The sequence below is a fragment of the Eptatretus burgeri genome, chromosome 17 (genome assembly GCF_056783735.1).
Source record: "Eptatretus burgeri isolate ZD-2024b chromosome 17, Ebu_testis_v1, whole genome shotgun sequence".
NCBI classification, from domain to species: Eukaryota; Metazoa; Chordata; class Myxini; order Myxiniformes; family Myxinidae; genus Eptatretus; species Eptatretus burgeri.
In genome coordinates, this window is record NC_140977.1 from 19,174,523 (window position 1) to 19,188,346 (window position 13,824).

At 39.1% G+C, this 13,824-nt stretch overlaps 1 protein-coding gene across 1 annotated transcript in view; it reads left to right on the forward strand.

Moving 5' to 3' along the window:
• LOC147009474 (uncharacterized) overlaps positions 1–13,824 on the forward strand; it is a 109,883-nt gene that overhangs the window by 18,775 nt on the left and 77,284 nt on the right. The window contains exon 3 of the mRNA XM_085861898.1: positions 6,071–6,256. Within this exon, the coding sequence (XP_085718024.1) occupies positions 6,071–6,256 (186 nt within the window). The remainder of the gene's footprint in view (positions 1–6,070; positions 6,257–13,824) is intronic.

The following is a 13,824-nucleotide window of genomic DNA, read 5'->3' on the forward strand; positions in this document are numbered from 1 at the left end:
TCATTTACACTGAACAGCAGTTCCTACTTATTAGACGGGCCCACGGACACACGTACACGTGCGCGCGCGCGCGCGCGCGCGCACACACACACACACACACACACACACACACACACACACACACACACACACACACACACACACACACAAGAAACGGTGGCTGAGGCCTTTAATCACGAGCTCCTGCTCGGAGGACAGGTGAGCTGAAACTCAGAGCTTGACTCGAACCTTTCCAGCTCGTGTGGTCTTCAACTTGGCCGGACCCGGGCTCCAGCGAGAGCGAGCTGGATCCAATCGCCGCAATCCTTCCCGAGCTCCCGCGAATCCTCCCGCGCTTCTCAACACGTGCCGGTGAGATGAGGCGCCAATCCTTCCTGTCGATGTGTCGCTTCCCCGAGGAACCAACTCCAAGAAGAGGCCGACACATCACACCAAGCCGGGAAACAAAATGGAGAATGACAAGCTCCACGAACCAAGAGGAAGAGGAAGAGGAAGAAGAGGAAGAAGCCTCCACTCGCAGCTCAAGCCGAACAACCGGCTCAAGTTCCTTCCAAAACAAAGCAGCAGCTGAAGCTCACTGAGCCAGCCGAAGCAAAAAGCTTCTGAAGGCCTCAAGCCAAGCAAGCCAAGCAGGACCCGATGGCTGAACGACTGCTCTCTCCGAAGCAAAAAAGCTTACTCCTCACACCGGGACTCAGCACACGAACTCTACCCACGGGACTCCCATGAACTCAGCCCACGAATTCAGCCCATGAACTCAGCCCAACCACGGGACTTCCACGAACTCTTTTTGAATAAAGAAAAGATGTCCTCTTTATCCTTTGCACCCCCTCCCCCGCACCCGGCGTGACCTATGCCCTCGTGATCCACCCCCCCCCGCTCAACCACGGGTGGGAGGGAGTTGTTGACGTCACCGCAGGGTTCTTCTTCTTCTTCACAGAAGAGGGGAAGGGACGTCTCCATTGTTTGCTCCCTAACTATTAAATCGATCCACAGCACATCTAATCGATTTCAAAACATTGAAACAATGGAAGGTGAGCTATCTAGGGAACATGCACTTATCGACATAGCTGACTAAGGGAACCTGTATGTTGTGTGCGATTGAATTCCAAATTTGTAACAATATGTAGTGATTGTTTGTCATTGATGGCAGAGGTTCTTTAAAATAGATGTTAATACTCTCAAAGTGCAATGTAGCTTTGATCACTTTACTTGAGGTGGCCTTCGAATCTCGGTTTAAGTTCAGCGAAAATCGGGCAAGAAGCACTCACACTTTTAATATATTTGATGGAAAAGGGTAGATTTTGATGGCGTACAAAGTGGACCATGCTTGTTACACCTGGAGGGCAGAATGAGTTATGGAGATGTTGCAAGCTGGTTTATTGTTTTCATGGCGATGCTTGCATGCTACGTTTTATTGAATGAGCAATGCTGCTGCAAAGTGTTGATTTCTTTTAATCCAGATGACCTTGGTACGATTTTTAACCTCTGCCATTGAAGATCGGAGGTTACTGTTTTCACCCCTTTCTGTTTGTTTGTTTGTTTATTTGTTTGTGAACAGTGTTACGGAAAAACTCCTAGACGGATTTTGACAAAACTTGGGGGGTTAGGTATGGTCCAAGGATCATGCCATTAGATTTTGGACTTGGTCCCCCCCCCCAAAAAAGAAAAAAAAATTGTTAGAGAAAAAAAATTTTTTTTTTGCATTTCTACATTTTTTAAGTGATTTCCAACCCCCTCCCCCAAAAAAAATTGTTGGAGAAAATAAAGATTTTTGCAACTTTTTTTTTCAACAAAATTTCGATTTCTTTTTTTTGCATTTCTACATGTTTTACGTGATTTCCAACCCCCCCCCCCAAAAAAAAAATGTTGGAGAAAATAACTATAACTGTCAGCACTGTTGACATCATATTTAATGAATAAGATATAAGGTTCACTTGAGTGACCCAGCAGTATTGGCGGCAGAGGTTTTGCACTCTCCCGAGTGCTCCCCCTCTAGTTAACCTCTGCCATCGAAGATGGACTGAGGTTACTGTTTTCACCCCTGTCTGTTGGATTCGCTATATATGAGATATCCCTTATTGTCGGGTTTTCCGGCTGTCTGTCTCTATGTATATGTGTATGTGTGTTTGCAACGCGAGGCTCCACAGCACGAACCAGCGAACCGATTTCGATGAAACTTTGCCAACAGTTGCCATATCGTCTGGGAATGTGCGCGTTTGAATTTCGTTGCTGAACAGCGGCCTAAAAACTGCGTACAGTATTTTCAATACTTGTCTTTCAGTATTGAATTTTTGAATGTAGAGAAACGAGACTTCGGAATTATACACTTCGAGATATTTAGAAAATTTTACTCGAGCCGATTTTTGATTGAGGTTTTATTTTTAAAATGGTAGTCCTTCAAAAATTGGGTGTCTATTTACCGTCATTTAAGGTGTGTATACAGTGTTTGTAAGGAACTACACCGTCGTTCCACCTTCGATCTCTCCTCGATCCAAACGTTATTGACCAAAGTGAAAAGGATCCAAAATAAATGGAATCACCGGCATTTCTGTCTTTGTGGATTTCTAATCATATAATATGTTTATTTATTTCCCGAAAACGATTCCACGACCCACACACCACCTTGAATTATTTATTTATTTACGGAAAACGATTCCGCGACCCACACACCACCCCAATTATTTATTTATTTACCGAAAACAATTCCGCGATCCACACACCACCTCCAATTATTTATTTATTTGCCGAAAACGATTCCACGACCCACACACCACCTCCAATTATTGGATTCGCTATATATGAGATATCCCTTATTGTCGGGTTTTCCGGGTGTGTGTGTGTGTGTGTGTGTGTGTGTGTGTGTGTGTGTGTGTGTGTGTGTGTGTGTGTGTGTCTGCCTGCAACGTGAGGCTCCACAGCACGAACCAGTGAACCGATTTCGATGAAACTTTGCCAAGAGAATGTGCGAATATACTGGGAATGTGCCAAGAGAATGTGCGAATATACTGGGAAAGAGAATATACTGGGAATGTGCGCGTTTGAATTTCGTTGCCTCGCAACCACCCGTTGCTGTGTAGCGGCCGAAAAACCGCGTACAGTATTTTCAATACTTGTCCTTCAGTTTTGAATGTAGAGAAACGAGACTTCGGAATTAAACACTTCGAGATGTTTAGAAAATTTTATTCGAGCCGATTTTTGATTGAGGTTTTATTTTTCAAATGGTAGTCCTTCAAAAATTGGGTGTCTATTTACCGTCATTTAAGGTGTTTCTACAGTGTTTGTAAGGAACTACACCGTCGTTCCACCTTCGATCTCTCCTCGATCCAAACGTTATTGACCAAAGTGAAAAGGATCCAAAATAAATGGAATCACCGGCATTTCTGTCTTTGTGGATTTCTAATAATATAATATGTTTATTTATTTACCGAAAACGATTCCACGATCCACACACCCCCTTTAATTATTTATTTATTTGCAGAAAATTCCACAACCCACACACCACCTCCAATTATTTATTTATTTCCCGAAAACGATTCCACGACCCACACACCATCTTGAATTATTTATTTATTTACCGAAAACAATTCCACGATCCACACACCCCCTTTAATTATTTATTTATTTACAGAAAACGATTCCACAACCCATACACCACCTCCAATTATTTATTTATTTTCTGAAAGCGATTTCCCACCCACGCACCACCTTCAATTATTTATTTACTGAAAACGACTCCACGACCCACACACCACCTTTAATTATTTATTTATTTACCGAAAACGATTCCACGACCCACACACCACCTCCAATTATTTATTATATAAAGTGGGCGTGGCTTATGAAAAATATTGTGTACCTCAGGAGGTGTGGTCAAACAAGAGCATTGAGAGAAGTTTATCGTGTTTTCCGTGTGTGTGTGTGTGAGTGTGTGTGTGTGCGCGCGCGCGCGCGCGCAACGTGAGGCTCCACAGCACAAACCAGCAAACGGATTATTTTTCAAATGGTAGTCCTTCAAAAATAGGGTGTCGATTTACCGTCATTGTTTATGAGGAGTGCCAGTTGGCAAAATACGCAATAGGAAAAATCTTCCCAGGCAGAGGAACAATTGTATGTGAACCAATACATCTTGGCAATGAATCTTCGTTGGTGGATCGGTCAGAATGAAAAGCATCGTATCCAGCGCTTCAATCCTAGCGAATCCCTCGTCGCCGACCGGCTTGTTTGTTTGTTTGTTTGTGAACAGTATTACGGAAAAACTCCTTGACGGATTTTGACGAAACTTGGTGGGGGGATTAGGTATGGTCCAAGGATTACCGAAAACGATTCCACGACCCACACACCACCTCCAATTATTGGATTCGCTGTTGGATTGGATTGGATGTGTGGTCCATTAGATTTTGGACTTGGTCTGAAGTCCAATATGGCCGCTATGGAGGCCACTTTGAAATAATATTTGAATTTTTGTTTTTGCATTTCTACATGTTTTAAGTGATTTCCAACCCCCCCCCCAAAAAAAAATTGTTAGAGAAAAAAAAATTGCAACTTTTTTTTCAACAAAATTTCGATTTTTTTTTTCTGCATTTCTACATGCAACAAGTGTTTTCCAACAAAAAACATGCCAAAATTATAATTGCGGCTGATTTTGGAACTTCAGGTGGATATACCCATGTAAAATCAATTTCTGTCTCAAGGAATCGAGTTATGACGAATGAATTGAGTATGTAAAAGTTAAAAGTAAAAGGGAAAGTTGCAAACTATAACTCTGTGAGCACTGTTGATGTCAAATTGAATGAATAGGATATCAGGCTCACTTGAGTGACCTAGCCGTATTGGCGGCGGAGGTTTTGCACTCTACCGGGGGCTCCCCCTCTAGTTCTGAGTGCTGTGTTGATTCTCCTCACCAGTATTTTTGTCTTTTGTTGGTTTCTATTTTCTGGAGTTGTGGTCTTTCTTTGAGTGGCATCAGTCTCATCTCCCCTATTTTGTTGGGCAGCTCTTCCTCCAGTTCATGCTGCTCTATATCTTTCTTGTCTTCTTTCTTTCCCTCATTCTGCCATTCTCCATCCTCTTCCTGCCCCTCCCTGCACTTCATCCTCCTCTCCTTCATGTTGTCATTTTTCCTCCTCTTCATGCCTATCACTATCCACCCCTCCCATCCTCCCCCCGCCCCTTCCTGGTGCAAGTGCTTCCTGGTTAACGTCAATGGGTCGGGTGCGTTCCTCTCAATATAGTGGGTCCGTATTCACTCCTTCTCCCTTCATCACTTGTTGTTCCAGTCACTGGGTCTCAATCCTTCCTCAGTGTGTGTGTGTGTGTGTGTGTGTGTGTGTGTGTGTGTGTGTGTGTGTGTGTGTGTGTGTGTGTGTGTGTGTGTGTGTGTGTGTGTGTGTGTGTGTGTGTGCGCACCATCCAGGCCATAACTTTTTTTACCATTTGAACTTTTGTCATCAAATTTTGAACAAAGCATTATCATGAGAATAAGGAGAAGAAAAAAAATAATAATTTGGTCAAAAGGTCAATGGTCAATTTCACATTAAATCGTAAATTTTCATCCGATTGACCTGAAACTGAAGAATTGGCACGTTTGGTTCACTGAATTGGTTCACCAATAAAACACTAAAGCAGATTTTTTTTTCAGGTCAAAAGGTGAAAGGTCTTGGTGACAATATTGTCAATTTCATTGAAATTTTAGCATGGTTTGCATATTGAGTCACTGAAGCCTCTTGCTTTTCAGGTAAAAAGGTCAAGGTTGCCTAAAATCATCAATCATCAAGTTTTCATTTTCAGATGCTTTCTAGTTTTAGATATGGATAAATCAAAATTTACATCAACATGTTATACAATTACAGTATTGTCTTAACAACCTGCCACATGTACAATTTATTTTGGGGTGTCAAAGGGTGCGTGTATTTGTGTGGTGAACGTTTAAAGTGCTTAAAGTCCAATTATCACTGACTTGGCCAGAGGATAAGGCTTCAAGTCCAGAGGTAGTTCACATGTAGGTGCTGTGTGGGATCAAGGTACTCAGGGTGGAGCAAACATCAGGTATGTTTCCTGCTTTTTAAAGGTTCACCCACTCAAGTTGGCTGTTGGAAGGATTCTTTTCATCTGCAGCCGGAATCTAAACAGCCGACTGTGCTCAGGGGTGGAATGAAGGTCGAGGAGCTGAAAGGATTTTCTGAGATTGTACAGATAAAAATAGAGGACGTGAACTCCTTTGGTCTGGAAGAGGAGCAAAGTGACCAGCTGAATGGTGAGTTGTGTGATCTACATAATTTCTGATGAGATCTGTGTTTGTTTAGCGCCGAGTTTTTTTTATTTTATTCCATACATGATGGAGGCTCGTGGAAGACCGAGAGCATAATGAAAGGGAATACAATGGAAAGGGGGGAAACAACAACAGCAGAGTTGAAGTGAGAGTGAGATGAAGTGGAGGGGACAAGGACTCATGGGGGTGAACAAGCTGCACACAAGTTAAATGAAACACAAGATGAAGAGGAAGTGGAAAGTGGCGATGAAACAGAAAAGTAACACATCAACCAACACATGTAAAGAGGTGAGGGAGGGGGGAAAATCACAATAATCTGGAAAACGGGAGTACTTTGGAATAGGGCCATTGAGGAGGAAAATACTTTGATTTTGGATGCAGGATGTTCTCTTGAAGACATAGAGGGGAAAAGAGGATAGAAATTGTGGAGTTGAGCTGATTCTGGATTTTGGTAGTTTTACCAAAAGGTGGTTGCTGGTGGACCGCATTTCCCCTGCAGAAACCTGTGGCGGTGAGGGGGGGGGAGACTACCAACCTGTCTGCAATGTGAAAGTGATAGGCCCATAGACTCGGCTTCATCGTGGGAAATTCCAATTATCTTGAGGCTTTAGTTTCCATGGCATCAAGCTGAGCAAGGTGTGAGGCAGGGGTGCCAGCCCAGAGGGCAGAGCAGTTCTCCATCTATCTTATGAGACCCAAATGTGTGAGTGACTGTACTTCTTCATGAGGATTGTTGGTCTCGTTCCGAAGGGGTTGCGAGACAATTGTGATGCCTGTGTCTGTCTGTCTGTGTATGTATGTGTGTGTGTCCACATCTATATGTTTTTTCTTTAATCTTTTTAGCCCTCGTTGGACTTAGTCTGAAATGGGGGATTATGGATTGGGTCCTGTCCGTCCGTTCGTAGTCATATCTCGGATATCTATGGACTGATTTTGTTCAAACTTAGCACAAAGCCTATACATGATGGTATACCTCTAGACATCATTTTGTTTCACAATTCTATCAAAGATGGCCGACTGGCGGCCATTTTAGTTGTGAAAAAACCCGATGTTGAACACGTCCTCAGCCATTTATCAGACATGCATTTACCGATCTTGTTCAAACTTGGCACATGGGTAGTGAATGATGGCTTACATATGCACGTCTTTTTTTTCGACATCAGATGCAAGATGGGCGACTGGTGGCCATTTTGTTACTTCTGCAATCTTGCCAAATCGTGCGCAATCTTCCATATCACCTGACCACTCAAGTCAGTTGCACATACACATAAATCTTGTAAATATGAGATAGCCCTTTAACTTCGACCAGCAAAATTAATAAAACGATAGGGGCTCTGACATTTTATGTCTTTTCTTTTTGTTTTCTCTGCAACCGCCTGTCCGATCCATGCAAAACTTCACAAACAGGAGGGACTTCCCATGAGAACATTTTATTGATAACTCTGACATCAGAGGTTTCATGATATGGCAGCCATATTGGATTGGACATCCCCGAAAGGGAAAAATTGGAAAAAAATTGGACATCCTGAAACCGTTCAATGAAAAAAATTGAAACTTAGCATACGTCATCACCTCCCCATGTTGTATATTGGGTAATATCGATGACATCATTAGTGTATTGGAATTGCAGCCATAATTAATTGAATCAAAATCCTTGTCCTAAAAATCAGAAACTTCATATATCTGATCTACGGCCCGATGTGGATGAAGAATTAAATTTATAACGTCATTCGTCACGTGGTCTGGCAGCCATATGGAATTGAAAATAAATACCTAAAAAAATCTACTCTGGAACCGCTTAACAGATCGAATACCCATGGGGATACAAGGGTGATAACTAAAACGTCATCGGTTACATGGTTTGGTCGCCATATTGGATTTAATGAAAACCTAAAAAGGTTCCTTCTTGAACCGCTTCATGCTTTAATCGATGGATGTGAAATTTCATGTATATGATTGACTTGCCATGGGGAATATAGATTGTAAATTTAAGTCGTAGGTCACATGGTCTGGCAGCCATGTTGGATTGATGGTAAAACCTTTAAAAAAAACATCTTCTGTCAACCTGCCTAACCAGTGGATCTGAAACGTTAAGGATAGCAATAACTACCTATCGGGATACCAAGGTGAAAAGTAAAACATCATCTGTTGCATGATTTGGCAGCTATCTTCCATTGAACAAAAACCTTTAAAACTCCGCTGAACAGTTTAAAGTGAAAATTTATATATCTGATTGACTACCCATGGGGAATAAGTTTGGTAACGATGATGTCATCAGTGATGTCATGTGGCAGCCATATTGGATTGAAGCAAAAAAACCTTCAACAGCCTTCTATGAAACTGCTGAACAGATGGAAGCTTCTGTGTCAGGTCAGGCCAGATTAGATCTGTGACTTGCTACAGGTACCACGTAAGCCTGGACTAACCTGTTCAATGGACAGGTTGTTGGCGACGAAACCATCTCCCCCACCAGGTTTCCTGGTGATGAGGGTGTATGATATGGACACCCAGCATGATTAAAAACAAAACCTCTCAAAGGGCAGAGGAGCTCCTTGTGAGCCAATGGCCATCCATATTGAGTGCCCAACTGTGTCTGTGTACATCTTCCTGCAGTTGGGTTACTTTTTTATTCAGAGGTTGGTGGCAGGATTTGCACTCCGACCACCGTAAACCCTTCATGCCACAAAACGTACTAACAGCACAAATAAATCTGAAAAGCCAATCTGTGGGAGTACCTCCTGTGCAGCTGCCCTCTGCAGGGCAGCTCACCGGATGACGGGATTTGGGCAAAGCCTTCGGGACCCCCAATCTTTGATGATAGGAGGGAAACCATGCATCATGCAACAGAAACTAACAGCTGTTATTTTTTCGAAAATTCATAAATGTCTTGTTATAAAACTGTCTACCCTCATCAGTCCACAATTTTTTTTAGGTTTTCTCTTACTTTTATTAAATATCTGTAAAAAGGCTAACATAAGAGTATTACCTGTTTTGTTTTTTAAATGGACAACCCATGGGTATCTACTCCTCAAATCAATAACGGTTAAAGCATACTTGTACCCCTTATCATTATTGAGTTCAATCAAATCAGCGGACCAGATATAATCAACTTCCTTGGAATAAACCTTCCTTCCACGAAACTTTGTGAATATTCGTTCATGTAATTCATCAGCGAATTTCTCTTCAGTCTTAATGACATCATTAGAGCCTATAAGTTTTTTGAATTTCCAAGTCCAAGTTTCAATTTAGCACTGATCATCTTCTTCACGATGAACCGATCAACTTTTTCTCTCAAGGTTGGATTTTGTATCAGAGACAAATTATACAACATTTCTCTATTGGCTTCATGCTTTTCTTCCAAAGTTGTGGTATTCCCATAATCAATATCGTGTTTCATGCACACTTCAACAACTCTATTGATGGGTTTTCTCCATGATTTAGGATTGTCTGTCTCATCCAATCTTTTATCCAAGTTTGTGCCTGGACCACAGAAAGAATACCCTGGAAGATGTAATTCCCCTGGTATTCCAGTAGTTGTAAATTTACTTCCTGAGAAAAACTTTTGTATATCTCCTCTGAGTTTGTGTTTGGAGATAAATTGATTTTTTTTGAACCACACACCGAACATCTACCTTTTTGTATAACCCTGTTATTTTTACTTTTAATAGATGAAATATTTTTAGTATTAGTTTTCTTTTTACATTTGAGACAATAACTCATTTATTTATGAGAAAAATTCCTGCAGAAAGCAAAAACCTTTTTAGTTTCCAACATGCACATTTGAATCTTAATTTTTAAAACATAAAGAATCCTTTGAAATGCCTTCACTCTCTCCACCATTTATTTAAGAAAAAAATGAAAAACTTGAATTAAAATGAATATCTTGTCGATGTCAATAGTCTTATCGAAAGTATTGCAAATAGACTTGTCAATTCTTTGTTTTCCTCCTCGGTGGGTTGAGTTATTTTCTGTTATTCCACCAATCTTTTTAAAATCTCACTGGTTTCCATATTTTGATATTTATTCATTCTCTCTCTCTCTTTCCTCCCTCTCCTCCCTCTCTCTTCTCTCTTTCCTCCTTCTCTTTCTTCTCTTTCTTCTCCCTCTCCTCCTCTCTCTTCTCTCTTTCCTCCTTCTCTCTCTTCTCCTTTTCCTCCTCTTCCCTATCTTCTTCAACTCCTTCCTTGTCCCTTACTATACCTGAATCACTTATACCCCATAGAATAGCATACATATATTCATCAGGATTACTTGTTTTTTCCTGTATCCAAAATAATTTTTTTTACAACAGGAAACCAATAAAATTTCTTTTGAATTTCTAAAAGAGCCTTACCTTTTCTTAACTTTATAATTTTTTCATTATTTAACATTCTAATTAAATCTAAAGTTGTCGGTTTATCAACATCAGCATAATGCCAATCATTTATTGAAAATACCTCATTCTTATGTTGTAGAACATATTTATTAAAATACCGACTACCCTTTTCTTGAAGGTATGCTTGGACACAGAAATGATAATTTTCTTGAAGCCTTCTTGCTGTCATTTATGTATTAGAAATATATGTTAGAATAATATTATGGCACGAAACACCTCCCCATCTTCCCATAGTTAAATCATTTTGTATTTCCTTACTTATTATATATAATCATGTTTTTTCTGTTTTCATGAAATAAGCAAGCGCAAAACCATTATTATATTTACCCTTTTAAAATTATTTTATTTGTTGTTTACAAATCATGCTTCCACAAAACTCATTCTCTATACCAAGTGGATAATATTCTTCCTTACGAGACTGATTTAATTGTTCCAGGTCTTCTAGATCAATTTTAAATGACCAATTATACCCGAAATCATTCATATCATACCCCCATTGTTCTATTCTCATACAAACGATACGCCCTTCTTTATAAAAATTTATTTAAATTCGAACTGTGAATTCTGTATGACCTGGAGATAAAATCAACACTTCTGTATCTTTGGAATACACAGCCGTTTTATTTAAGGATATATATTATGATAAATCGCTTAATCTCACCAAGTCATTAACGTCAGTCGGGCTTAGATAATTTATTAATTTATAAGCATTTTTCATATTAATATTTTTGGTTATATTATATTTACGTCATTCAGCCTGTGCCTTTGTGTAATAATTTGATAAATTGATATCCAGTTCTTGGGATACACTAAAGATAGAACCATCTTTACCAACATAAGTCACTTATATTAGATTAAAAATAATGTCATAAAATTTTTTATTTTTGTTGAGTTGAAATAACACATATAGACATAATTGACCACAACACTTAGAATTTAATTCTTGGACTTGAAATGTTTGATAAACACCATTCTGTAAGAATTTTATGACTTCAACAAGTGGTGGAAGACCAAAACTATAAAAATATTTGTCTTGACTATTAAAAATACAAACCCAATGAGAACCGTTCCCATTATTATCTTCGAAGTTCATAATAATATTCTTTGTATGTTTAGGCACATTTGTTAATTCATCTCTCATACAAATAACCACATTATGAATTTTTAATTTCTTACAATATTTGACAAGTTGTAAATTTGATGTTGTATTCTTTCCAAATTCTTTAAACCACTCATCAATGCTCATTTATTTATTAGAAAGATATAATCCATTACCTCTTTTAGTTAATTTTACACCTGCTTGTGCAATAGAAGAAAGCATATCTCCAACTAACAATCTCGCTTTATCAGGCAGACCTTCAAGTTTTTTCAGCAAAATCTACAATTACACTACTTCCACTAATTTGTTTCTCTAACTCTTTATTACGTCTTTCCAATTATTTTTGAGCCTGGAGTTGAGCCTTCCTTTCCTTGGCAGTTTTCACCGCTGTTGAACTACCACCCCTCAATGCTCCAACCGCACTTAAACCAGCAAATAAAGGAATTAGAAATGGGAGAAATCCTCCACTCGTCTCTCTTATTGAATATTTTTTTAACATTGGTTTTGTGATTTTAATTTTAAGTGAGCCAGTATCATTCAAGATTTTAACCTGTTCTCTTGTGAGTAAAACATCAATGCTAACTGCTCCTTTTCTCTGAATTGTATTAACGTTAATCGTACAAGGCTTTTGATTTTGAACACAAGATGATAGTTTATGAAGATTAATTTGATTAACATATACCCCAGTTGGTACTTTGCCACTCATTTATTTAACAAAATTATGTGAGACTAATCAGAACACCATTGTCTGTATTAATCTGCAATTCTGTTTCTTCCAAAAGCAAACAATATGTATCAACTTCTTCACTCTCTCCTCTTTCAATGTATAGGGAAGTATCCACTCGATTCGACTTTTTAGTTTCCTTTTGAGCGCTCAGGTTAATCGCATAGATTGTATACAAACTTTTAAATGCTGTCATATCCAAAATAGGTTCTTTATTTCCATTACTTTCACACACCTTTTGGTAAGACTTGTATGCTTCAGCAAAATCATTTTTTCCCAATTAATTTCCAATCTATCTCGTGGATAAAATGTTCCATCTCGAGAAACGCGAAGTTGTTTTACCTTAGCATTATCACTCAATGCATTATTCTTATCAGTCGCAGTTTCACCATCTGGCTTTTTAAAAATGATCCACAGATATCGTGGCTTTCCTTCCAGAACACCCAAATTCCACGTGTAAGTGGTTTGGTTGAGTTTAACGTGTTGACATCTTCTTTTGAGGTATGATACACTGAGTGGTTTCTTTGAGTTAAGTCTTCGATTCAACATCTCTTCTGTTTTAAGATTCGGAGTATATTCACTAATATACCAACTCATTTCATCAATTACAAATTTATTCTGCTCACCAAAAGCACGACCAACACCAAAAAGCAATCTATTTTCATTATCATTCCTTTGGAGTTGAAATCTAATTTTAAGACCATACAGAACTTTATCATGATCACAAAATCCAAATATACCTTTAAGAGGAACTGCCACAGTAAAACTATTAACTGCTTTTGCATCATCATTATACGCTCCTTTCCTTTGAGTATATCCAGGGTCTGTGGTTGTTCCCATTGACATATCAGGAATAAAACCTTTGACAGACCCCTTTCCCATTCTATCACTGAATGTATAGAGTGTAAATTTCATCATTTCAGATACAGCAGAGACATAATCAACCGCTTAAACTTCTTCTTATGTTCCAATGTACAAACGAACACTATCAAACATTTTCCAGAAGAAATCATTTACGAGTGTAGCGTTCGTGTTATTCCCAGCCTGAGTGAATTTAAATTTACACAACAAGAAACTTTCGGATAGATTCAAATAGGTTTGTTGATTATTTATTTCAAAACTTTTTGTCCCATTTGCATTCCAGTCTGTTCCAGTTATTGCATTTACCTTCAAGTAATCTTCTTTTTTAGTGGAGTTTGAGATGATAATGGTATCATCCAAATCATAGATACTATCAATTGCTTCCATACTTGTATTTATTTAGGAAAAAAGATGTTAAAACTTTTGAAACCCTGATCCAAGTATTTGAATTATTTTCTGTCGTTATTGGGGGGGACAACTGAGTTTTGCCTTTC